Source organism: Daphnia pulex, chromosome 7, assembly GCF_021134715.1.
Source record: "Daphnia pulex isolate KAP4 chromosome 7, ASM2113471v1".
Classification (NCBI taxonomy): Eukaryota; Metazoa; Arthropoda; class Branchiopoda; order Diplostraca; family Daphniidae; genus Daphnia; species Daphnia pulex.
In genome coordinates, this window is record NC_060023.1 from 11,575,788 (window position 1) to 11,598,320 (window position 22,533).

Sequence of the window (22,533 nt, forward strand, 5' to 3'; positions counted from 1 at the left end):
TCCATTGCAGTGATTCTACAGAATAATAACATGATTAACATCCTTAGATGGGCGAAGTTTTTTACATTTTTATTAAAGCGAAATGAATGAAGAAAAAGAAAAAAAAAGAAGAAACCAAAGACCAAAGGCTACACAGGTTAAGTCGTGTGTATCTAATAACCCACTAGACGGCGTCGAAGGTGCGCATAAATTTAATTGGCTGAGGTTTCACATTATTGCCAGCAGATGCCACCGTGGGCATGTAGGCATCTTCTGATTCCTGGCTTTTAGTTGTTTTGAGAGCAAGCGACATAAGTTAAGGCCCAAAACTCTTTAATGTTGTTTAAGCATTTGTGCGTTATTTAATGAGTGCACACGTAATACTGTAATGAATCGGTTGGATTGTCAGTTAATAGACTAATTGTTCCTGTTTAACGATGGATTTGCAAGTTACACACAGAGATTTGCCGGGCAATCCTGTACCTTCAACTTCAAATGATGTAGTCGAGAACAACAATTCGGATTCCGAATCAGGTATTCAACGATTAGAAATTCAAATTTCTTCATTGTTTGTATTTTAACTCATCTATTGTAGAATCAGATGTTGAGAGTGAAAATGAGGAAGAGGTTCAAAGCTCAGACTCTGACTCTTCCACTGGAAACTCCGCCACTTGTCCAATTTGCCTATTAAAATTTAAGGGCCAAGCCATTGGCTTTCCTGAAGTCTGTGGACATCCGTTTTGTCTTGACTGTATTCTTGAGTGGTCAAAGGTAACATTCTAGCACAGAACAAAATACGATAGGATCTGAAATCAAGATGCATGATTTTCCAGAATAATTCACTTCATTTTTCTCTTTTAGACTGTCCAAACTTGCCCTAATGATCGTCGTAAGTTTGACAATATTTTAGTGAGACTGGATTTAGATGGTGAAATCGTAAGGATAGTTCCTGTGAATGATAATCAGAGCAAAGATGAAGAGGAAGATCCTTTCCCTGATGTTACTGGGTGTCAAGTATGTATTTATATTGGCCTACGCATATTTTGTAAGGTGAAAATAATGTGTAACATGTTGTGATAATGTGTCTGGTGTGATATAGGTTTGTCGGAATGTAGACCGAGAAGAAACTATGCTGCTTTGTGATAGATGTGATCAGGGCTATCATATGGACTGCCTCGATCCACCGTTGGATGAAGTACCAATTGAAGATTGGTTCTGTCCGCAGTGTGATGGTACTCAGGCTATTGCGGGTGCAGCTAGGCAAAGGGCTCCTTTGACGTTGCGAGTAAGGAGAACTGTCCAGCGAAATAGGCAGATTGCCTTACGTAACTCGTCAGTTGCAAAGAAGAAGAAGAAAGGCAAGAAGAGGAAAACTAGGTATCGCAAAAAGACGAAGGGAAGGAAAACCAGAAAATCGAAGAAAGCTGCTGCCATACCTGAGCCTCGTAAAAGATTGGCCGGTTCTTTGGGGATGTATGACAAGGGGACTTGGGGCTCTGCGCAAGTTGAACCTGGTCAGTTCTCCCTGACTGGAAATCCGAACGCGCTAGACGGTGTCGAGTAAGATCAATTTACACTAAATTAAATGTTATGTTTGCCTTATTAGCGTTGTTCCTTTATTTGCAGTGATGATGAAGATGAAAGTATCCGAAATCTCATTTCTCCGAAGAAAGAGCCGAAATCCTTGATTGCCATTCTAGCTGAGAGTCGCAAGGCGCAAAAGTCAATTTATTCATTCGCACCATCCGTCGCCATGAGTGTTCCAGTGAAATCTTCAGCCCCCAAGTTGAGCAGCAGCAGCACTGGAAATCCAGATCTTCTTGGTAGCATTTTAGCATCACAAACCCAATTGACTACTTTTGGAAAGACCGAAGTGACTCGTCCGAGACCACGGAATACCAACTCCAATCGAGTATTAGGGGCTATATTGGCCTCCCAAGCTACTCTCAGCCGTCTTGACGAGACCCTTAATCGCTTGGGGCAACAACATCAAGCTGCTTCCGCTAATAAACCCAAACCAAACCAAGCGCAAAAACCTCAGAAAAGTAACAGCACTCATCAAAGTGATTCAACAGATCAAGGCAGTAATTCATCGACAAATCAACAAAGTCGTTCGTCCAAGGAAGAATCTTCAAATTCTAACAGTACTAATCATGGTAGTACGCGGAGCAACGGTCAACCGAGCGGAGAGACTCTTTCCTCTAATGGAAATGGATTTTCGGGTGGGGATGATGGCAGCGGTGAAGATCCCAATCGTGATCAAAAGAAGAAGTCCGATCCGGATGATAAGAAAGATGATGTTGACGAAGAAGATGTCGACCTTTACAGTGATATTGAATCTATTGAAGAAGAGAATCATCCACCTGAAATTTTGTCCAAAATTGAGGTAAATTTAATTGTCAAAGTATGATTTGAGAATGTTTTTGCATCGATTTTTATTTAAATAGACAGAGGAAAATCGAATTCCCGAGGAAGAAGATGACGAGAAAGGATTGGTTATCGATGATATTGCTGATGACGCGGAAGACTCCGGTAGACGTTCAGCGGAATCAAGTAGCGATCCAGCGGATGGCGATTCTGCTAGCAAACTTTCAAACGAAGAGGCGCTTGAAAAGGTGGAAAAAGAAGATGTGGTAGATGAGGTACGATTGACGCCAGTTTCACAAACTCCGCCGACCGTACATAAATTTCAGCATGGAGGTCTTCCGGTGGCAGCAGCTGCATTGACTTTTGGCCCAAAAGGAGGTGTGGTTTCTCGGCCACAGCTTCGTCCACGTACAGGGCAAATTGCTCCACCAATGATCAACGACTTAATGAAAGCAAACCTTGTTTCATCCATCACATCGGCACTGAAAGAGACTCTTACCTCTGCGCTGCTGGCTCAAACTCAACAAGACTCTTTGGCATGCATGGATGAAGATGAAGCTCTTCCTGCCCCCACTTATTCTGAAACTAAAGATCCAGTGAAAACGGTTGAACCTGTGGTCAAAATTGAAGAACCGTTGGAAACCACCGAATCTGCTGTATTGGTTTCTCCGGTGGTTGTGGTTGCCCCAACAGAAGCTGGGCTCAAAAGTGCTGGACGGAGGCAGAAAATGGAAGACATTTTTGGAAGTGACGATGACGATTCCAGGAGAGAGATCAACCACCTTGAACAGATATCGGATTGTGAAGAGGGCGAATTAGACGAGAGTGAAGCCGATCAAGACGATTCAGATGAAGAACCTCCACCTTCCACAAACCGGATTGTGCGGATGCTGACTCCTCCCCCTGCCTCGCTGAAGCGACCGCTTGAAAAAAAGGGTCTCAAAGATTGTGAAGAGGGTGAGATTGTGGACAAGAAAGCTGCCAGCAAAAAGCGTGCCAACGCCAAAAAGAAGAAATCCACCGGTGACGAAGTTATCGTCAAAACGGAAGACTGCGAATTCTTACGGTCTGCTGGTATTGGAGGCGAGAGGAAGGTAGAGCTGTCTTTGGAGGACGAAGGTATTCCTTCCACATTCAAAAAGCTGGACAGTGGCAAAACTCGTCATTATCGTCATCAAGGTGACATCAAGGTGGTGGAAGGACGTGGCGACGTTAAACCGAAAAAAGAACAAGACACGTCAGACGACAAGAGATCGAAACGGCAAGAGATTAAGCATTACGACGTCCGGCGTGTGGTGGAGAAAAGATCTCGCAGCGATCGGCATCATTCGTCCTCCAAGTCGGAGCATCGGTCACGTTCGGATTCGAAATCTAAAAGCCGAGAACATTCGTCCAAGAAGACTAGCAAACCTCGACGTAAACGAACTTCCTCCTCATCGTCGTCGAGTTCTTCTTCTTCCTCATCATCTTCGACTTCCCTTTCATCCCTATCACCTGAACGCAAGAAAGGAAAAGAGAATCAACACAAACGGTCGAGATCTTCGTCATCCGATGGGGAGCGAAAGAAGCGCAAGACCAAGTCGTCGCTCAGGTCCAAAGAGAGAAGCGACGACAAATCATCAACGAAAGAAAAGAAGAAAAAGGGGAAGAAGAAGAAAAAGATCAAAGACAAACACAAGGATAAGAAATCTCACACAGCTTCGGAAGGGAAAAGAAGTGGCGAATTGGGGGCGCTGGGGGCTGATCCTAATGCAACTTGCGGTGATGATATTGAAATACCCAGTAAAGCTGTTTTCGCATCGGGTGACAAGATTGTCGTCAGCCTTCATTTTGGCTCGAGTAGTTCCAGTAAACCCCTGGTTAAAAAGAAGAAACGAAAGGCCGAATCCAAAGATCCTGTGAGTAGCAGTAAGAAGATGAAAGAAGAAGTTCGATCATCTCCAGAACGGACGGATCGATCCAAAAAGTCACAACCGCCTCCTCCTTCTACTCCCGTGACAAAAGCTGAGCCGACTGAGAAGGTTCACAAAAAGCCTCATTCTAGCAGCAAACCGGAACCGTCGACACCCAGTAAACAAGCAGTGGTGAAACCGCATTTAGAATCCAAATCTCCAGACAAACATTCAACCACACCAGACGGAAGTAAAGGAGTCAGTTGCGCCAAAGAACCTACCCAGAAGCCGATGCCGCCAACTCCTAGCCGACGTGGGGAAGAAGGGAGAGACGTCATGCGAGGAAGAGGTCGAGGACGTCCAGCAGGAGGTCGACCCATTCGACCTCGATCTAAGCCTGTCTTGATTGACATAGAAACGAGTCGAGAAATTCCGTTGGACGATGCTCGACCTAGCGATGTCATTGTCTTGTCGGATTCTGTTGATTCAGATGAAGAACCGCATCTTCCACCCCTGCCACCTCTACCTCCGCCCGCACTGCCATCTCAACAACTTCCCCAGCTTCCTCAAGCTCAACATTCAACACCTCAGCCACCTCCTCCCGTACCCCTCACGAAAGGCTCTTCGGCGTTGACTTCCATCAAACCAAAGAGCGGCGGAGGGAAAAATCTTTTGTTTTCAAAGCATGGAGCAGCGGCCGTCAAATTTTCTTTGGCTTCTAAATCAAATTCCATCAAGAAGCTTAACAATCCGTTGCTTCTGTTGGGTGCCGCCGAAGAGGAGGAGGAAGAAGAAGAACAGCAGCAGCAACAGTCGACGACATTGGAAACTAGCCCCAGTAAATTGCAGAAAACAACACAAGACAACATCACGGATTCGACCGGGAAGATGAAAGAAGATGACAATTTTCTGATGAATCTTCCATTACCAGATGGTCCAGGTCGAGTGGTACATTCTCCTGCCAAGGCAGCGGGCAACGTCTCTCCTATATTCAGACCAGCCACACCACCGGTCAAAGCAGTTTGTGCATCACCATTGCCTACCTCCACCTACGATCCGTCTCAACCGACTCACACTCCTTCCAGTGGAGGTTCAACCCCGTCACGTTCACCCAGTCCTGTGATGGCGTCAGCAAAATTGCTGTCAACTCTGCCTCCTTTGCCACCTCCTCCAACACCGCCCATGATGCCCTCCTTCCCTCTTCCTCATCCTGGGGCCGTGCTGATGCCTCCGATGACATCACTCCCTCCACCACCTCTTCCACCTCCTCCGCTGCTGACCAGTGCCCCACCTCCTTATGCAGTGCATGCTTCAAACTTGATTTCGGGAGTGTACAACACTTCGTTCCCTCCGCCCAATATCGCTGGATTGCTTCCTTTGCCTCCTGCAGTGGCCCCGCTACTCAATCAGGTGATGAAGGTGACTTCAACAGCGCCGCCCCAGCTGTCATTTTCAACGTCGATCGCTATCCATGGAAAACCCGGTCGACCAATGACACCACCATCACCGACGCCCAGTGAGGGAAGTGACATATTTGGTCCGCCGTCTGCGTCTCCATCATCCCCCATGTCTGATCATGAACCTCAGCAAAGTCAAGTTACACCTAGCAGTAAACCACGCCAATCGGCCCCATCTCAAATACCGACGTCTTCGGCCAATGCATCCAGTAGCTCAAGTTTCGACTCCATTTTAAAATCAGCCAGCCATCAACGTGTACGCACCAGCAATCAACGATCGGCGTCGAAACCAACCCCCAAGATTTCGCACTCGAAATCAGCAGCTAAACCAACGCCCGTCAAATCGGCGCTACCTGCTGGAACGGATCCGTCGGTATCCATTACGACGACTATAGGCCCAGATGGCAATGAAGAATGTCCCAGTTCGGCGGTCGAACTCCAAGTCAAAGAAAAGGTAAATTTACTAATTTATTATTGCTTACCAATTGAATGTTTTAACAAATTCTTGCTTTGCAGTTTCTCAAGAAATTAAACCGTCAAGAGAGAGTGGTGGAAGAGGTTCGTTTGGCACTCAAACCATACTACACCAGCAAACGTATTTCCAAGGGCGACTACAAGGAAATTCTTAGGAAATGTGTTCCCAAGGTAACATCTCCGTTCTTCTGCGCTCAACTTAATATCGAACTAATGTGGTCAATCTTTCTGTTTGCCAGATTTGTCATACGAAGAGTGGCGAAATAAATCCCATCAAAATCAAAGAAATGGTCAAAGGTTACGTCAAAAAGTTCCGCTACCAACATAAAAAGGAAGTTTAAAATCATTTGCAGGAAGCCCTGATTTGACTATTGACGTAAACAAATGAGTTTTCGAAATAATTTAAAAATCGACAAATCTTTCTCGCCCATTAATTATTTTTGCGAAATGAATGGTTACCATTTCATGTTTTGGCCCACCATGTAATTTTTTTTTTCCAGGTTTGCAAGATATTACACATATGTTCACATTTTAAATTAAATATGACATAAAAACGATTGATTTCATATTATTACATTATTCTACTTAATGGAAGTCATTTAAACTGTTGCCAAATCGACTCTTCGACTTCGAAAATAGTTCAATTAAATGTCTTCATTCATTTTCATGCGTTTGTAATTTTATTATTTGGAAAGACGGAAGTGAATCTAACGCAGATATTGATTTTAAAAATCCCATGTCGTTATCACAAAACAAAAGAACATCTAGATGTAGACTTTAAAAAAAATTCTCGAAAATATTTCGATATCAATTCTAACGATTAATAATTAAACGTAAAAAAATATCTAGATTTTTCTCGAAAAATAAAATAGTCTACTTAATTCAATTTTGTTGATGAAAACCGCGTTTTTTACGTTACGAAACATTAGTTCTAGAACAGTCTGGCTAGTTCTTGAGTGTACACTAGCGCCAGCATAAACGTTGTTGCCGTCTACGGATTCTGTGAAAACGACTGTTTCGAGCGTTTTCCAGTCGGTGTCTGTCTCTCTCTGTGTTCGTGTAGTGTTTGTCACGGATTCCCAACGTCCAAACGTTGTACTCTGCTCTGCTCACGTTAAAGCTGCCGAGAACCCTCGTGCCTGATACCTGATCATTTGGTGTTGTTTCTTCACATAAAGTAAACTATTTTTATTCCTTTATACTTGGCATGGTATTCTGTCTTACTTCTGTACGACCATCCTTAACACTGGCGAATCTCTGTAAATTATCGCCGTCATTTCGCACGTGGTTTCTTAGCAACGAGCCGGCTCTGAAAATTTCCCTCCCCCTAAATATCCATAACGTCATTCGCTTGACCATTTTTGGCCGTTGGAATAGGGCATAGGTAGAAATATAAGCTGTTTACTCATACAATTTCTCTCCTCATATTCCAATTTTAGACATTTTCTCCCTTCTCTTTAAAGAGTTGCCAGTTGGTTGAGTCATTTCCTTTAAAAAATTATAAACTTCTTCTCTATTTGTGCTGTCTTCTTTCAGTCAAAACATTTAAGGTTTCAACTTCTGACAATTTGTGTTGTTGTAATAGGAAGATGGCCACTACACCAGTAATTGGAATTGATTTTGGCAATGAATCTTGCTTCATTGGTGTTGCCAGAGCTGGAGGCATTGAAGTTATTATCAATGATTACAGTCAGCGTGACACACCGTAAGTTAACAGTTTGATCAAATTTACCAAAACAGTTATTGATTCTGTGTTTTTTTTAGGAGCTTTGTGGCGCTTACCTCAAAGAACCGGATGATGGGAACATCTGCCAAAAATCAGATCATTACTAACATCAGCAACACAGTGTTTGCTTTTAAGCGTTTGCTTGGTCTCCGATTTGATGATCCTTTGGTAGCAGAGGAGCAGAAACATTTGCCTCAAACTCTGGTTTCCACACCTGATGGAGAAGTTGGATATAATGTATGGTATTTGGGAGAAGAAGTCACATTGGGCGTGAGGCAAATTGTTGCTATGCTTCTTACAAAAGTGAAAGATATTGCTGAATCTGCTTTGGAGTGTAAAGTGTTTGAGTGTGTCCTTGCTGTCCCATATTTTTTCACTGACGCGCAGAGAAGAGCTCTTTTAGATGCTGCTGCCATCGCCGATCTTCAGGTAAATTTTTTTTAAAGTGCCAACTTTTTAAAAACATTCTAATCGTTTTTTATGTTAAGGTTTTGCGTTTGTTGAATGAGCCCAGCGCTGCTGCAGTAGCATACGGTCTTTATCGCACTTCCACTGACCTGCCAAATGCCGAACAGCCTCCCCGTCATGTCGCTTTCGTTGATTTTGGTTCTTCGGCTTTGCAGGTTGCTATTTCAGCATTCCACAAAGGCAAAGTGAAGGTATACATTTTTATTGTTATTACTTCATCCTATCTTCATCCATTGTGCAATAACATTTATTCTATTATCTCTAGATGTTGGCCTGCACCTTCGATCCTGCCTTGGGAGGTCGCTCCATCGATATTACCATCGCTCATCAATTGGCACAAGGATTTAACAAGCCAGGAAGCGATGTGACCAAAAACAAGCGTTCCTGGATTCGTCTCTTAGCTGAGGTTTGAAAATAAATAACAATCATTCGCTCTTGTCAGATAAGTAATATAACGTTCAATATTTTTAGGTTGATAAATTGAAACGTCAAATGTCTGCGAACGTCTCTGCCCTTCCTATTAACGTCGAATGCCTGATCGATGAAAGAGATTTCTCTGCAAAGATGAAAAGGTAAATATAAGCTTAAAATACTTCTTTGATGTGTCATCAAGTCGTTTCATGTGAATATTTTTAGATCCGACATGGAAGAGCTTTGCGCCCCTCTCTTCGAACGAGTTGAAAACACATTGCGACGATGTCTTGCCGAATCGGGACTGAAACAGGAAGATATTTCTGAGATTGAACTTATTGGTGGCTCGACTCGTATCCCTGCTGTCAAATCACTAATCGAGCAGGTCTTTGGCAAACCACCCTCCACAACTCTAAATCAGGACGAATGCGTTGCCCGTGGCGCTGCTATTATGGCTGCCATGCTGTCTCCTAGTTTCAAGGTCCGTGAATTCTCTCTTACCGATCTTCAGCCCTATGCAATCAACTTGAATTGGAGCGGCGAAGACGTTGAGCACGGGTAAGTTTATCTTTTTGTCGATTGGTAGTTGAAGTCGCTGATCTTTTATATTTCATTTATTTTTAGAGAGATGGAAGTATTCCCCAAGTTTCATAGCGTTCCTTTCTCCAAGATTCTAACATTCTTCAGAAAGAGTCCTTTTGTGTTGACTGCTCGTTATGTCGATCCTGATGTCGGTCACATTCAGAAATCCGATACTATATCTCAATTTCACATTCAAGGTGTAAAGCCTGGCGCTCAGGGTGAAGCGCAAAAAGTTAAAGTTAAGGTTCGATTGAACCTTCACGGAATCCTTCAGGTGGTGTCAGCCACCATGATGGAGAAACAGGTATAATTTTACTAGGTTGAATTTTTGGGTTATTGAATATAGCTCATTTTCTTTATTTTACAGGGAACTACTCAAACCAATAGTGAAGTCACTGCAGAGGCGGCCAACACTGAAACGGAAAGCATGGAAACGGAAACGTCTCCAGAAAACCAAGAACCAGCAGCGGATGTAACTAAAATGGACACCAATGAAGGGGAAACACAAGAGGGTGAAAAAGCAGCCGCAGCTCAGCCTGCTCAAACTAAACAAATTGTCAAAGCTATCGATCTTCAGTTTGAAAGTAAAACCAGCAGTTTTACTCAACAAAAGATACAAGAGTTGACGGAACGTGAAGTAAGTTTTTTTTTTCGTTATTTAACGAAGGATTCCAAGGATTTTTAAAAATATCTGTCATTCTATTGTAGGCTGGTTTCCGATCAGTTGATAACCAGGAGAGAGACCGCATTGACTCGAAGAACGCACTGGAAGAGTTCGTTCTAAACATTCGCGGCCGCGTCAACGATTCTGACGACTTGGAATGTTATATTGAGCCAAATGTTCGAGATGAACTTGTTAAAATGGCCGATACCACTGAGAGTTGGCTTTATGATGAAGGCGAAGACTGCAAGAAAAACGAATACGTCGAAAAATTGCAGCAGCTTCAGGTTGGTTAAAATGACATTTTGCTACAATGCTATCTCGGCAAAGTTTTAATATTTGTTTTAATTTTTATTACGTTTAGAATTTAGCTGCTCCTGCACAGGCCCGTAAGCGTGATCATGAAAGCACTCCTCGTGCCGCCGAAATGTTTGCTGCTTCTTTGAATCGTTTCAAGAAAGCGTACACTGCTTATCATAGTGGTGATGCAGCCTACGATCACTGGACGCCCGAAGAAGCCAAGAAGTTGGAACTAGCAATTGCCGAAAAAACTTCTTGGTTGGATGCCAACATCAGCCGTGTGAAGGCAACTCTTAAGACTAAGGACTTGCCTATTAAAGCTGCTGCCTTCCATAGCGAACAGCAGGTAAATGATCCCACTACCTCATCCCGAATAATTCTCAGGTTACGATGATTAACATGCAATATAAATTTCCTTGCAGGCTTTTGAAAGCAGCATGAATCCAGTTTTGAACAAACCCAAACCACAGCCTCCTGCCCCACCGGCTGAAGCTGCACAGTCGGGCAAGCCAGAGGATGCTGCCAACGCCGCTCCACCTACTGGTGAGAAGATGGAGACGGAGTGAGTTGGGTCTTGGGACTCGTACTTTAGCCACAATTCAATTGGAAAACATTAAAAAAATAAAATGAACAGCTTATGATCTATTAATATCAGGACTTTTTTCCCCGTCACGTCAAACTAAATCATAAATGTTGGTCTAGTGATCCTCGGCCGAATTTGTTTCCTTTATGTTAGATCGTTTTCCCAGCCGACTGTGGTGAAACGGATATTTCCTTCTTTCCCAACTTCATGTATTTGTTTATTTTTCTTTCAGCAGAAAATTTCTCGCCACATCTTGAATGTCGATGCTGAATAACTTTACCTTATATCCACTTTAAGAAAACAAATAAAACCGTTTCATTAGTTCATTACGGTATGTCTATATGCGGCACCCCAGACCCAACTAACCTTTTTAGGATATTGCAAGGCATCCAGGAAATTGAAAAGGCGAATTTTGTCACAGTAATTTTCCGGAACAAATAAATTACATGGTATAAAATTTAAGATACACAATTTTATTAATTTAATTGATCTGTTTAACCAGCTTCCAGGTAAAACTAGAACAAGTCCATCCCACTTAGAATAGCAGCCAGTGTCTTATCAAGCGTGATATTTGAGTAAGTAATCAATAGAGTTAATGTGGTTAATTGGTGTACGCTTCAATTATAGATTCGGAGTTACTTATGCAGCAGAGGTCTTAGGGTAATAATTTGTTTTGCCAAGTTGCCATAGTGATCCTTGTTATAAAAGCAGCAGTTTTCTCTAGAATTTAACAAAGTTCGGCCTGCGTTGATCCGAGTCCGACTTTGATCTCTTCGTAGGTAGACGGAATGAACGAAGAAAATCTTGAGTGGGGTTGGAAGCCCATATTAATAGCTATGCGCTTCATCGGTTTTGATTTGAGAGATCCTTTAGTTTCTCCTAACAACAGTTGGTTTAATTTTTATTCTTTGCTATGTCTTGTGTACACTGCATTTTGGCACGTATTCGATTGTGTCGACACCACAAAGTTTTTCATGAGGGTGGTGGACTCGGATCCTCCTTCGAACATATCATTAGTCGTTATCACGAACGTTATGGTTGACACCTACAACAATGCGTTTCATTCCGTTGGAATCCAACTAACTGTTCATTTTATGGCTCGCTCTAATTGGAAGGAAATGTGGCAGGTTGTTCAGCGCATCGGAAGAAGATTCGATTTTAAATTCTATGTACATTTAAGGATAGTTTCATCATCAGCTGTAGTTGCCGTCATAGTGATAGTAATAGAATTATAATTTTAAAAGTGCAATAATCAATTTATGTCACATTGTTATCAACAGGAACTATACCTTTTGGCATCAGGAATAGTTTACACTGCTTTAAGCCCTCATCTTACCTTTATCCTACATGGAAAACTCTTTGCATTAATTTTGGCGGAAATCTACAGAATTTGTGGATCCAGTTTGTTTATTGTTTGCGCCCTTAGTGCTTCAGATGTGTTTAGTCAACTGAAAAATGAAATTGATGAAGCAAGTCGGTATTTGAATCCTCCTGATGCTTCATCTATTCTTAAATGGAAACATACTCACGCATTGGCTTGCGTGTACGTTGACTCGATTAACCGTTGCTTCGGACCAATTCTTCTGATCGACATTTGTTGCATCTTCCTGCGGATGATTAATTCAGTTTTCCAAGTCTCTGTAGGATTAAACGTACACAAATCCAGGTCAAGCATTTATCATACCTTGTACTCATTAGAGCTTTTTTTCCAATTTTGGATCGTTTGTATCGTCGCCAGCAGACTTCAAATAAAGGTATGCCGTATTTTTTTTAAATTAATTACTTATCCTAAATTAAATTTTATAGGCAACGAATATTATACAAACAATCCGCAAGCTACCAACCGCAACTCTTGAGACACAACGACTGGTGAATGGAATAAATATTTTGTCAAAACGAAACATATGGTTTTGATTTATTAATAATAATGTGTTTCTCAATTCTCCTTAGACAGGAACTCTTCTTATTCAGGTGCATCATTCTGCGCCTTCCATATCCGCGTATGGACTGGTAAAAATTAACCACAAACTTGTACTAAAGGTGACTAAATTAGGGTGTTACAAAGAAAAATTTCTGAATAGTATTTTGTTCCACATGCAGCTGATTGGTACAACTTTTAGTTACTTCATTATAATCAATCAATTTTATTTACTGGAGGATCCATTACAACAATAGATAATGTATGTGCTTTTAAGTTTTAACTTCTTAGCATCACTGTAACAATTACTTCACTGATGTGAATTAAAGCTGTTAGCTACTTGGTTTTTAAAAAGAAATTTTTATTTGCTTTTGTTTTCCCATGCTTATTTAGATGCATGGGGAAAATCAAACTACCCCCCGTATTTTGATTCAAAGACGGAAATGATGGCTCTAGATTTTCCACACATTCACCTTTGGATTAATGATTCGAATCTTGCATTTACCAGAGCTTGCATTACGAAGCAAATCGTAACGTAGGGGAACTTTGTGTGGAAGAATTTGTACCATGGCGTTTGTGGGGTTGAGGGGGGTATAGGTTCCTGACAAGGTAATTCCTTTTCGTAGCCATGGAAAGGGGGAAAGGCAAATTTTCCGGTACAGCTAAGCAGCTAAAACAAATTTTCCGAAGGGATCCAGGGCGAGGCATTTTGGGACGGGGACGAATGAAACTCGCCTGTAAAGTTCCTTTTTTTTAAAAAAATGATTGTGGAGTGGAAATCGGCATCGAGCTTCATAAATGCAACCCCGCATTTTAATAAGTTCGTCTGCAGTAAGTAACATGGTCATTCCTTATCAGTTTTTCATTTATTTTTGAACTTTCTACTATTTGTGTATTCTTTAAGTTAATATAGCATTTTCTGGATATTTTAACGAAATTTCTAAATTTCTCCTGTCAGTTTCTTGAATATTTGGATCATGACCAACATGGGCGCAATCGCAAATACTGCATTGCAAAAAACATCCTTGTCGAAGAAAATGGCAGCCAGGAAGAAACTGACGGTGATGTACAAACTATTGGCCGATTGGTGTCAAAGACCATAAAATGTGGCACTACTCATGGAGCTCCATCAGCTTGAACAGTTGCTTTCAATTTTGGCCATGACAGAATTAAAATTAGCCCATCGTTGAGACTTGAGAGCAATATTATCAGAGGCATGCAAGAAGTATTGAGGCGGGTGGCTCCCATTTTGACAAACACCTAGATGACAAACACACATAACAAATGTAAAGGTACTTTCAAGTAACTACCTGTTTTTTTCAAAAAAATGCAATAATTTATTAATAGCCAATAATCGTTATAATCTTTTAACATTGTAGATTTCAACCTGCAGACGGGCCGGCCAGTTTGCATATCCTTCAAGCTTGAAGGTCGAGGGAAACATTGTGTAAAACTGTCAATGCGGCGGTGTAGAGGTTGGGTGAGAACTGGACGTGTTTCATCATTATCATGCAGGTACAATAGCCGCAAGGCTCAGCCATTTGATATTCATTTTGATTTTGGTTTTTGTAGACCCATCCCCATCAACGTCAACCTAAAGAAGGAAAGGCTAGTTTGCATTTCCTTCACTTTCGAAGGTCAAGGAGATCATTACGTAAAACTGTCAATGCGGTGGTGTAGAGGTTGGGTGAGGACGACACGTGTAACATCATTATCAAGTAGGTAAAATAGCCGCAAGGTTTAAGATATGGGTCAGGGTGAGAAAAAGTCGTATAAAAGGAGAGAGAAAAGTCGACAAGGATCAGTCGAACGAGTATCTCCGACACGGTAACAACTTCAGCGCACTATTGGTCACCAGCTGCATTCTTCATCGTATCATCAGTTCGCAATCATGGGTAAATATTCTGTTACTTCTGTTATTTAGTATCAATTTCTATTGTTTTTAGTCAGTAATTTTTGAATATTAATGTTCAAATTATTTATTGTCTAGTAAACTATGGCGTTGTTCTGCTGTTGGGTGTTGAATCGCTGACGGTTGGGTCGACCACTGGTGTACCGATGTCTCCTGGTCCTGTGTATGGTGGATATCAAAGCACAACATTGCTGTCTTAATACTCATCATCAACCAATGCTGCTCCAGCTTACACCACCAAGGCTTCAGACAAGTTGCATTAAAGGAGAGAAAAGCCTTTTCCGACACGACAACAACTTCCGCGCACAATTTGTCACCAACTGCCTTCTTCATCGTATAAAGCGGTAAATTTCAGTTTTCTACATGGAATTGTGTATCAACTCTCCTTTTTTAAATAATGTCTGTTGCATAATTATGTTCCTATAATTTATTGTATAGTAAACTGTGGCGTCGTGCTGCTGTTGGTTGTTGTCCTGAAATACTACACCACCGAGGCTTCAAAGTATTACACTACAATTTATGCTGCTGCGAGATGCATCACTAAAGAGCCCGAGTACTACATCCTGATTCCATTCGTATTAAGCCACAACCATTTGGTATTAATTTGATATTGTTTGTTGTATACCCACCCCCAGCAACGTCCAATATGCATGTCCTTCACGCTTGAAGGTCGCGGAGATCATTACGTAAATCTGTCAATGCGGTGGTGTAAGGTTGGGTGAGAACAGAAAGTGTTTGCTTTATTATCGAGCAAGTTTAATAGGGGCGTAAGGCTTAAGAGAGGGGTCAGGGTGAGAAAAAGTCGTATAAATGGCAAGAGAAAAGTCGATAGGGATCAGTCGAGTGAGTATCTCCATCACGGCAACAACTGCAGCCCACTATTTGTCACCAACTTCCTTCTTCATTGTACAACCAGTTCGCAATCATGGGCAAAAATTCATCTTTATTTCGAGTCGTGAATCAATTTTGTCTTGTTTTCAGTTTATATTAGTAGTTATGAGTTTATATTCGATAATGTTCAAATCGTTTATATTGTTTAGTTCACTCTGGCGCCGTGCTGCTGTTTGGTGTCTTATCGTTGAAGGTTGGGTCGACCACGGGTTTACTGATGTCTTCTGGTCATCGTGGAGACTAAGCAACAGCAGCGAAAGAATACTACACCACGCCGCCGCCTTCGAAACATCTACTTACAACACCGAGGCCCCCAAGTGCTACACCACCAAGGCTCAAGAGTTACGCTACAAATTACGCTGCCCCGAGTTACATCACCAAAGCGCCTGAGTACTACATCCCCGAGGCACTACAACTGAGGCGGTGAAGTACTACGTAGCCTAGGCTTACAACACAGCAGCTGCTCCTTCATACTACGTTGAACTGAAATACTACACCAAGGCTGCAGTTAACTACACCACAACCTACGCTACACCTAGCTACTATGACGAAGCCCCCAACTACTACACCGAAGAGGCCACATGTTACACATCAACGTACAGTGCCCCAGTTTACTACACCGAGGAACCCAAGTATTACTCTGCTCCAAGCTACTACCAAACTGAGGCTCCTGTTTACCAAGGCCACCGAGTATTATACTACAACCAAACGGTAAATATTGTTTCAACATGGAGTTTTGTATCACTTAATTATTTTTTTCTCTTTGTTAATATGACATTTCATATTGAAAATTGATGTTCATATTTTGTACCGTCTAGTTAACTATGGCGTCGTGCTGCTGTTGGTTGTATTATCCTTGATGGCTGGGTTGACCACTGGTGTACCGATGTCTCCTGGGTATGGCGGATACCAAACCGCAACGCCGGCGTCTTACTATACAACAACATACGCAGCAACCGGATACTACACCCCCAAGGCCCTAGAGTATTACACCATAACTTATGATGTCCCGAACTTCTACACCAAAGCTTCGATGTTTAACTCAGCCCCGTGTTAAACCACCAAGGGAGCGGAGTACTACACCACCAAGGGAGCGGAGTACTACACCACCAAGGGAGCGGAGTACTACACCACCAAGGAAGCGGAGTACTACACCACCAAGGAAGCGGAGTACTACACCACCAAGGAAGCGGAGTACTACACCACCAAGGAAGCGGAGTACTACACCACCAAGGGAGCGGAGTACTACACCACCAAGGGAGCGGAGTACTACACCACCAAGGGAGCGGAGTACTACACCACCAAGACAGCTGCATATTCGTACTACGTTAAACCGGAATGCTAAACCGAGGCTCCAGTTTTCTATACTACAGCCCGCGCTTCTCCCAGGTACTATACCACCAAGGCAACTGAGTATTACACCACTTCTTATGCTGCTACCACCTACTACACCGAAGCTCCGAAGTTTTACTCTGTGCTGAGTTACCACACCATTAAGGAAGCCGAACATTACACCACAAACGCTTCCGCAACTTACTACATGAAATTTCTAAATGCTAGACCCGAAATTTCTATTTGATTTTATTTAGATATGTCGGTTTTCTTCATGGTCGTTGGTCATTGGGAATTAATTGTTGATCTTGATTGAGAAAATAAAATTTCTAATGCCGGTAATTCGTTTGTAAGACTTGGTAGTAACTTCAAGCCTGTCAACGTTGCGGCAGGTGTCTATTGGTGTTGGACTTCTCTAAGGCCAGTATCCTACGTTGTGATTTGTCTGTTATGTTTTGGAAGTGATTACTGCCTTAATCGCTCTGCATACGGATTTGTTTTAGTGGTTCGACGTGAAGTTTCAAGGGAAGTTACGAAAGAATCTTGTAACTGTTGATTTTTGCAAATCTTATATGTAAAAGGGAAGTGGTTGATCTTGGTATAAATGAAAGACTTTGAAGTTGAGGAAATTCCTAAACAAAACTTGGTATAAATTAAGAGACAATGAACAAATAACTTTGAAAAGAATTGTGTTATATTGTCCCACCTCCACCCACAATTCCACCACATTTTACAGTCACATGCATACATACATACACTTAAGTTAACCCGTTGGCTGCCACGCCATACAACCCGTAGGTTGCACTCTACTACTCTACGCGCCACGTCTGAAGGATCCATGACCAAGTGGGACTTGCCATTGCTGACAAGTCCGTGCTGACAAGGGGAGGACTAAGGTGCATTGCCTTTTAACAGGCTTGCCTTGCGGCAAAGTTTGGGCTTGGCGACTCCCCGACCCCGCGGCTTTTAAACCACGAGACCGAACAGCGCGGCCCGTGCAGTGGAGAACAAAGGTGTGGCAGCCAACGGGTTAACTAACACTAACACAATAATACCAACAATACGATTATCCAAGTTGATGACGAGTCTCGGTGTCGGTCGCGATTTCACCGAGTTTCGTTCGCACCAGGAGCAGGGGCAACGTCCGATGGAGACCGGTGACGACTGTTAAAGATGGGAAAATCCATCTTCTCGACGTCTCCTCTGCATTACCTGAATCAAGACAAACAATTCTTATTAAGTGACATGCCAATAAAAGTTACATAATAGTCACATAATACATATGGGATCATTGATCTGTTTTTTTTTTGCTCAAAACTTCAAAGGCGCGCTTTAAATTGCTTAAAATCTACCTAACAATATTGAGAACTGTACACATAACAAAGCTCACTTGCTAGTCTAAAAAAAAAATTCCGGAAGTAGACCGGAAGTAACCACAGCGCCTCAACCATTGAGCTGTCATCAAATTAAACCACATATTCGTGATCTCCATGAAATTTGGGGTCGATTAGGTGTGATTTAAACGAAATCCAAAATTTGGCCAAAATCGAGAATTTTCCTGAACTATAGTTCAGGAAAATTTTCGAAACCGGAAGTACGAAAACGTAAAAAATATAACATGAACTTTACCACAAATTTTACGAGGATCACGAATATGTGGTTCTTTTGCTCCTCAAATGAATATTTACTGAACTACAGACTGAAATGAGCAAACCGGAAGTAGAAAAAAAAAGCAAAATATCGAAAATTTAACAAGTGAGCTTTGTTGCTGGCATAGTAATCGTCAGTTATCACTAAATATTTCAAAAAAATAACTGCCGATAAATGTTAAAAGCCATGTGCAAAGTTTCTGAAACTGACTGTTTTGACAGCTTTAAATTTTCAAAAAGCCATCTAGCGTTGGAAAAAAGAAACTTCAATGTTAAACTTCGTTGGCGCGTAAGAAAGGCCTGATTTTGGAAACTACTACACAGACAGAGTCTAACTCAACTAGACTATTGGTAGATAACCTACGAAAATAAATCAAATGTTGGGTACCTGGGCATAATCCCGTGGTGAATGATGACAGGTGTGTCACAGCGGGCGGAAGCGAACACTGAAGTTATTTAATTCGCCAATGAAGCACAGGAAGCAGCGTACGTGGTGAAGATAAGGACCCGAACGTTGGTAGAAGTCCTTCTTCTGTCATGGACAAAAACCAGCGCTGGTTCAGGACTCACGATTCCATGAAGAAACTGCGTTGTAGATTGAACTGGCGGCCGACTCGCGATCTCAGAGGACGTCATAAATAGTTCTGTAAAAAGGAGTTGGGAATTAAAAGGAAGCTTAAACAAAATTAACTCATAGTAGCATGGTAAAAGGTGATAATGATGTTTACCTTTATCATTTGGGTGACAAATTCAGTAAGGCATTTGACTTTGATCAAGCAGATCTGGAAATGTACTAAATGCACTCACACTCTTCATGTACATTCACTGAAACTGGAACTGTAATTAGCAATTGGATAAGGAAAATTATCTATATTATTTACAAATTTACATATGAAAAACAAAACTCTACCTATCTCTCAGCTGGGTTGCCTTCTGAGCGGCTGTAGAAACAGTTGTACACTCGACAAACATTCTGACACAGGTTACACTTGCAAGATTCAGAAAAGATCCATGCTTTCATGCACAAAAACTTTTGTCTAATTCCACTGTATGCAGGCTTCAAATATGAATTTCAGGCTTTTGACAGCATAAGGATCTAATGGATGGAAAGCTACTTTAGCACTAAGTCAACTTAATTGTTGGACTGACAGACTGACTTTCTAGAATTTGAAGAAATGGATGTAATAGATAAAATAATAAGGAAAATAGGTCAAGATAAACCTACACCATAAACCTACAAACGAAGTTCAATTGAGTATTCGTAATCACAAAAGGGTTCTATTAACGGTGGAGTTCTTCTGTCAGAAACCCTTATTTACTGACCGCTAGATGCCACTGTCTTCAGTTGATTTTGTCATACAGCCTGCTTCATGAAACATGGCGAAACAAATTGTTGCTAACTTGCTATTTACTTATTTTTCTGTGAATTCTCAATTGAACTTCGTTTGTGTAAGTTTATCTTGACCTAGTTTCCTTATTTTTTTATCTATTACATCCATTTCTTCAAATTCTAGAAAGTCAGTCCGTCATTCCAACAAGTTGACTTAGTGCTCAGTCACTTTCCATCCATTAGATCCTTATGCTGTCAAAAGCCTGAAATTCATATTTGAAGCCTGCATACAGTGGAATTAGACAAAAGTTTTTGTGCATGGACCATGGATCTTTTCTGAATCTTGCAAGTGTAACCTGTGTCAGAATGTTTGTCGAGTGTACAACTGTTTCTACAGCCGCTCAGAAGGCAACCCAGCTGAGAGATAGGTAGAGTTTTGTTTTTCATATGTAAATTTGTAAATAATATAGATAATTTTCCTTATCCAATTGCTAATTACAGTTCCAGTTTCAGTGAATGTACATGAAGAGTGTGAGTGCATTTAGTACATTTCCAGATCTGCTTGATCAAAGTCAAATGCCTTACTGAATTTGTCACCCAAATGATAAAGGTAAACATCATTATCACCTTTTACCATGCTACTATGAGTTAATTTTGTTTAAGCTTCCTTTTAATTCCCAACTCCTTTTTACAGAACTATTTATGACGTCCTCTGAGATCGCGAGTCGGCCGCCAGTTCAATCTACAACGCAGTTTCTTCATGGAATCGTGAGTCCTGAACCAGCGCTGGTTTTTGTCCATGACAGAAGAAGGACTTCTACCAACGTTCGGGTCCTTATCTTCACCACGTACGCTGCTTCCTGTGCTTCATTGGCGAATTAAATAACTTCAGTGTTCGCTTCCGCCCGCTGTGACACACCTGTCATCATTCACCACGGGATTATGCCCAGGTACCCAACATTTGATTTATTTTCGTAGGTTATCTACCAATAGTCTAGTTGAGTTAGACTCTGTCTGTGTAGTAGTTTCCAAAATCAGGCCTTTCTTACGCGCCAACGAAGTTTAACATTGAAGTTTCTTTTTTCCAACGCTAGATGGCTTTTTGAAAATTTAAAGCTGTCAAAACAGTCAGTTTCAGAAACTTTGCACATGGCTTTTAACATTTATCGGCAGTTATTTTTTTGAAATATTTAGTGATAACTGACGATTACTATGCCAGCAACAAAGCTCACTTGTTAAATTTTCGATATTTTGCTTTTTTTTTCTACTTCCGGTTTGCTCATTTCAGTCTGTAGTTCAGTAAATATTCATTTGAGGAGCAAAAGAACCACATATTCGTGATCCTCGTAAAATTTGTGGTAAAGTTCATGTTATATTTTTTACGTTTTCGTACTTCCGGTTTCGAAAATTTTCCTGAACTATAGTTCAGGAAAATTCTCGATTTTGGCCAAATTTTGGATTTCGTTTAAATCACACCTAATCGACCCCAAATTTCATGGAGATCACGAATATGTGGTTTAATTTGATGACAGCTCAATGGTTGAGGCGCTGTGGTTACTTCCGATCTACTTCCGGAATTTTTTTTTTAGACTAGCAAGTGAGCTTTGTTATGTGTACAGTTCTCAATATTGTTAGGTAGATTTTAAGCAATTTAAAGCGCGCCTTTGAAGTTTTGAGCAAAAAAAAAACAGATCAATGATCCCATATGTATTATGTGACTATTATGTAACTTTTATTGGCATGTCACTTAATAAGAATTGTTTGTCTTGATTCAGGTAATGCAGAGGAGACGTCGAGAAGATGGATTTTCCCATCTTTAACAGTCGTCACCGGTCTCCATCGGACGTTGCCCCTGCTCCTGGTGCGAACGAAACTCGGTGAAATCGCGACCGACACCGAGACTCGTCATCAACTTGGATAATCGTATTGTTGGTATTATTGTGTTAGTGTTAGTTAACCCGTTGGCTGCCACACCTTTGTTCTCCACTGCACGGGCCGCGCTGTTCGGTCTCGTGGTTTAAAAGCCGCGGGGTCGGGGAGTCGCCAAGCCCAAACTTTGCCGCAAGGCAAGCCTGTTAAAAGGCAATGCACCTTAGTCCTCCCCTTGTCAGCACGGACTTGTCAGCAATGGCAAGTCCCACTTGGTCATGGATCCTTCAGACGTGGCGCGTAGAGTAGTAGAGTGCAACCTACGGGTTGTATGGCGTGGCAGCCAACGGGTTAACTTAAGTGTATGTATGTATGCATGTGACTGTAAAATGTGGTGGAATTGTGGGTGGAGGTGGGACAATATAACACAATTCTTTTCAAAGTTATTTGTTCATTGTCTCTTAATTTATACCAAGTTTTGTTTAGGAATTTCCTCAACTTCAAAGTCTTTCATTTATACCAAGATCAACCACTTCCCTTTTACATATAAGATTTGCAAAAATCAACAGTTACAAGATTCTTTCGTAACTTCCCTTGAAACTTCACGTCGAACCACTAAAACAAATCCGTATGCAGAGCGATTAAGGCAGTAATCACTTCCAAAACATAACAGACAAATCACAACGTAGGATACTGGCCTTAGAGAAGTCCAACACCAATAGACACCTGCCG

The 22,533-nt window shown here is 41.6% G+C and overlaps 3 protein-coding genes and 2 long non-coding RNA genes across 9 annotated transcripts; 4 read left to right on the plus strand and 1 right to left on the minus strand.

The window, feature by feature from the left end:
• Positions 1-138: 138 nt before the first annotated feature.
• Positions 139-6,726, plus strand: LOC124198592 (titin homolog). Its single transcript, XM_046594498.1, has 8 exons — positions 139-513; positions 575-750; positions 841-993; positions 1,079-1,539; positions 1,606-2,365; positions 2,427-6,149; positions 6,212-6,340; positions 6,409-6,726. Exons 1-8 carry the CDS (start codon positions 417-419, stop codon positions 6,508-6,510), a joined length of 5,601 nt encoding a protein of 1,866 aa, XP_046450454.1. The 5' UTR covers positions 139-416; the 3' UTR covers positions 6,511-6,726.
• Positions 6,727-7,121: 395 nt separating this feature from the next.
• On the plus strand, positions 7,122-11,226 carry LOC124198595 (97 kDa heat shock protein-like). Its single transcript, XM_046594509.1, has 12 exons — positions 7,122-7,346; positions 7,755-7,874; positions 7,934-8,324; positions 8,384-8,554; positions 8,629-8,769; positions 8,835-8,935; positions 9,000-9,332; positions 9,399-9,660; positions 9,724-9,993; positions 10,065-10,304; positions 10,382-10,663; positions 10,740-11,226. Exons 2-12 carry the CDS (start codon positions 7,759-7,761, stop codon positions 10,881-10,883), a joined length of 2,451 nt encoding a protein of 816 aa, XP_046450465.1. The 5' UTR covers positions 7,122-7,346; positions 7,755-7,758; the 3' UTR covers positions 10,884-11,226.
• Positions 11,227-11,534: 308 nt separating this feature from the next.
• LOC124198596 (gustatory and pheromone receptor 39a-like) lies at positions 11,535-17,295 on the plus strand. 4 transcript variants are annotated; one of them, XM_046594511.1, is made up of 13 exons: positions 11,535-12,120; positions 12,181-12,654; positions 12,707-12,769; positions 12,851-12,940; positions 13,001-13,080; positions 13,212-14,110; positions 14,198-14,333; positions 14,391-14,536; positions 14,598-14,713; positions 14,809-15,074; positions 15,169-15,283; positions 15,771-16,332; positions 16,440-17,295. In XM_046594511.1, the coding sequence occupies exons 1-5, from the start codon at positions 11,689-11,691 to the stop codon at positions 13,073-13,075; spliced, it is 1,134 nt and encodes a 377-aa protein (XP_046450467.1). In that variant the 5' UTR covers positions 11,535-11,688; the 3' UTR covers positions 13,076-13,080; positions 13,212-14,110; positions 14,198-14,333; positions 14,391-14,536; positions 14,598-14,713; positions 14,809-15,074; positions 15,169-15,283; positions 15,771-16,332; positions 16,440-17,295. The 4 variants fall into 4 exon arrangements, 2 of the variants coding, with proteins under 2 accessions (XP_046450467.1, XP_046450466.1); XM_046594510.1 differs by having other exon boundaries at positions 12,851-13,080; XR_006876621.1 differs by lacking the exons at positions 11,535-12,120; positions 12,181-12,654; positions 12,707-12,769; ... (2 more) ...; positions 13,212-14,110; positions 14,198-14,333 and having other exon boundaries at positions 14,522-14,540; positions 15,169-15,326.
• Positions 17,296-17,992: 697 nt separating this feature from the next.
• Positions 17,993-19,909, minus strand: LOC124196651. 2 transcript variants are annotated; one of them, XR_006875779.1, is made up of 5 exons: positions 19,828-19,909; positions 19,513-19,762; positions 19,331-19,439; positions 18,991-19,246; positions 17,993-18,165 (listed from the first exon to the last, which is right to left on the minus strand). It is a non-coding gene; the product is annotated as an uncharacterized LOC124196651 (long non-coding RNA). The 2 variants fall into 2 exon arrangements; XR_006875778.1 differs by having other exon boundaries at positions 19,513-19,882.
• A 37-nt stretch (positions 19,910-19,946) lies between these two features.
• On the plus strand, positions 19,947-21,873 carry LOC124196650. Its single transcript, XR_006875777.1, has 5 exons — positions 19,947-20,051; positions 20,117-20,360; positions 20,434-20,542; positions 20,627-20,882; positions 21,708-21,873. It is a non-coding gene; the product is annotated as an uncharacterized LOC124196650 (long non-coding RNA).
• The last annotated feature ends 660 nt before the right edge of the window (positions 21,874-22,533 follow it).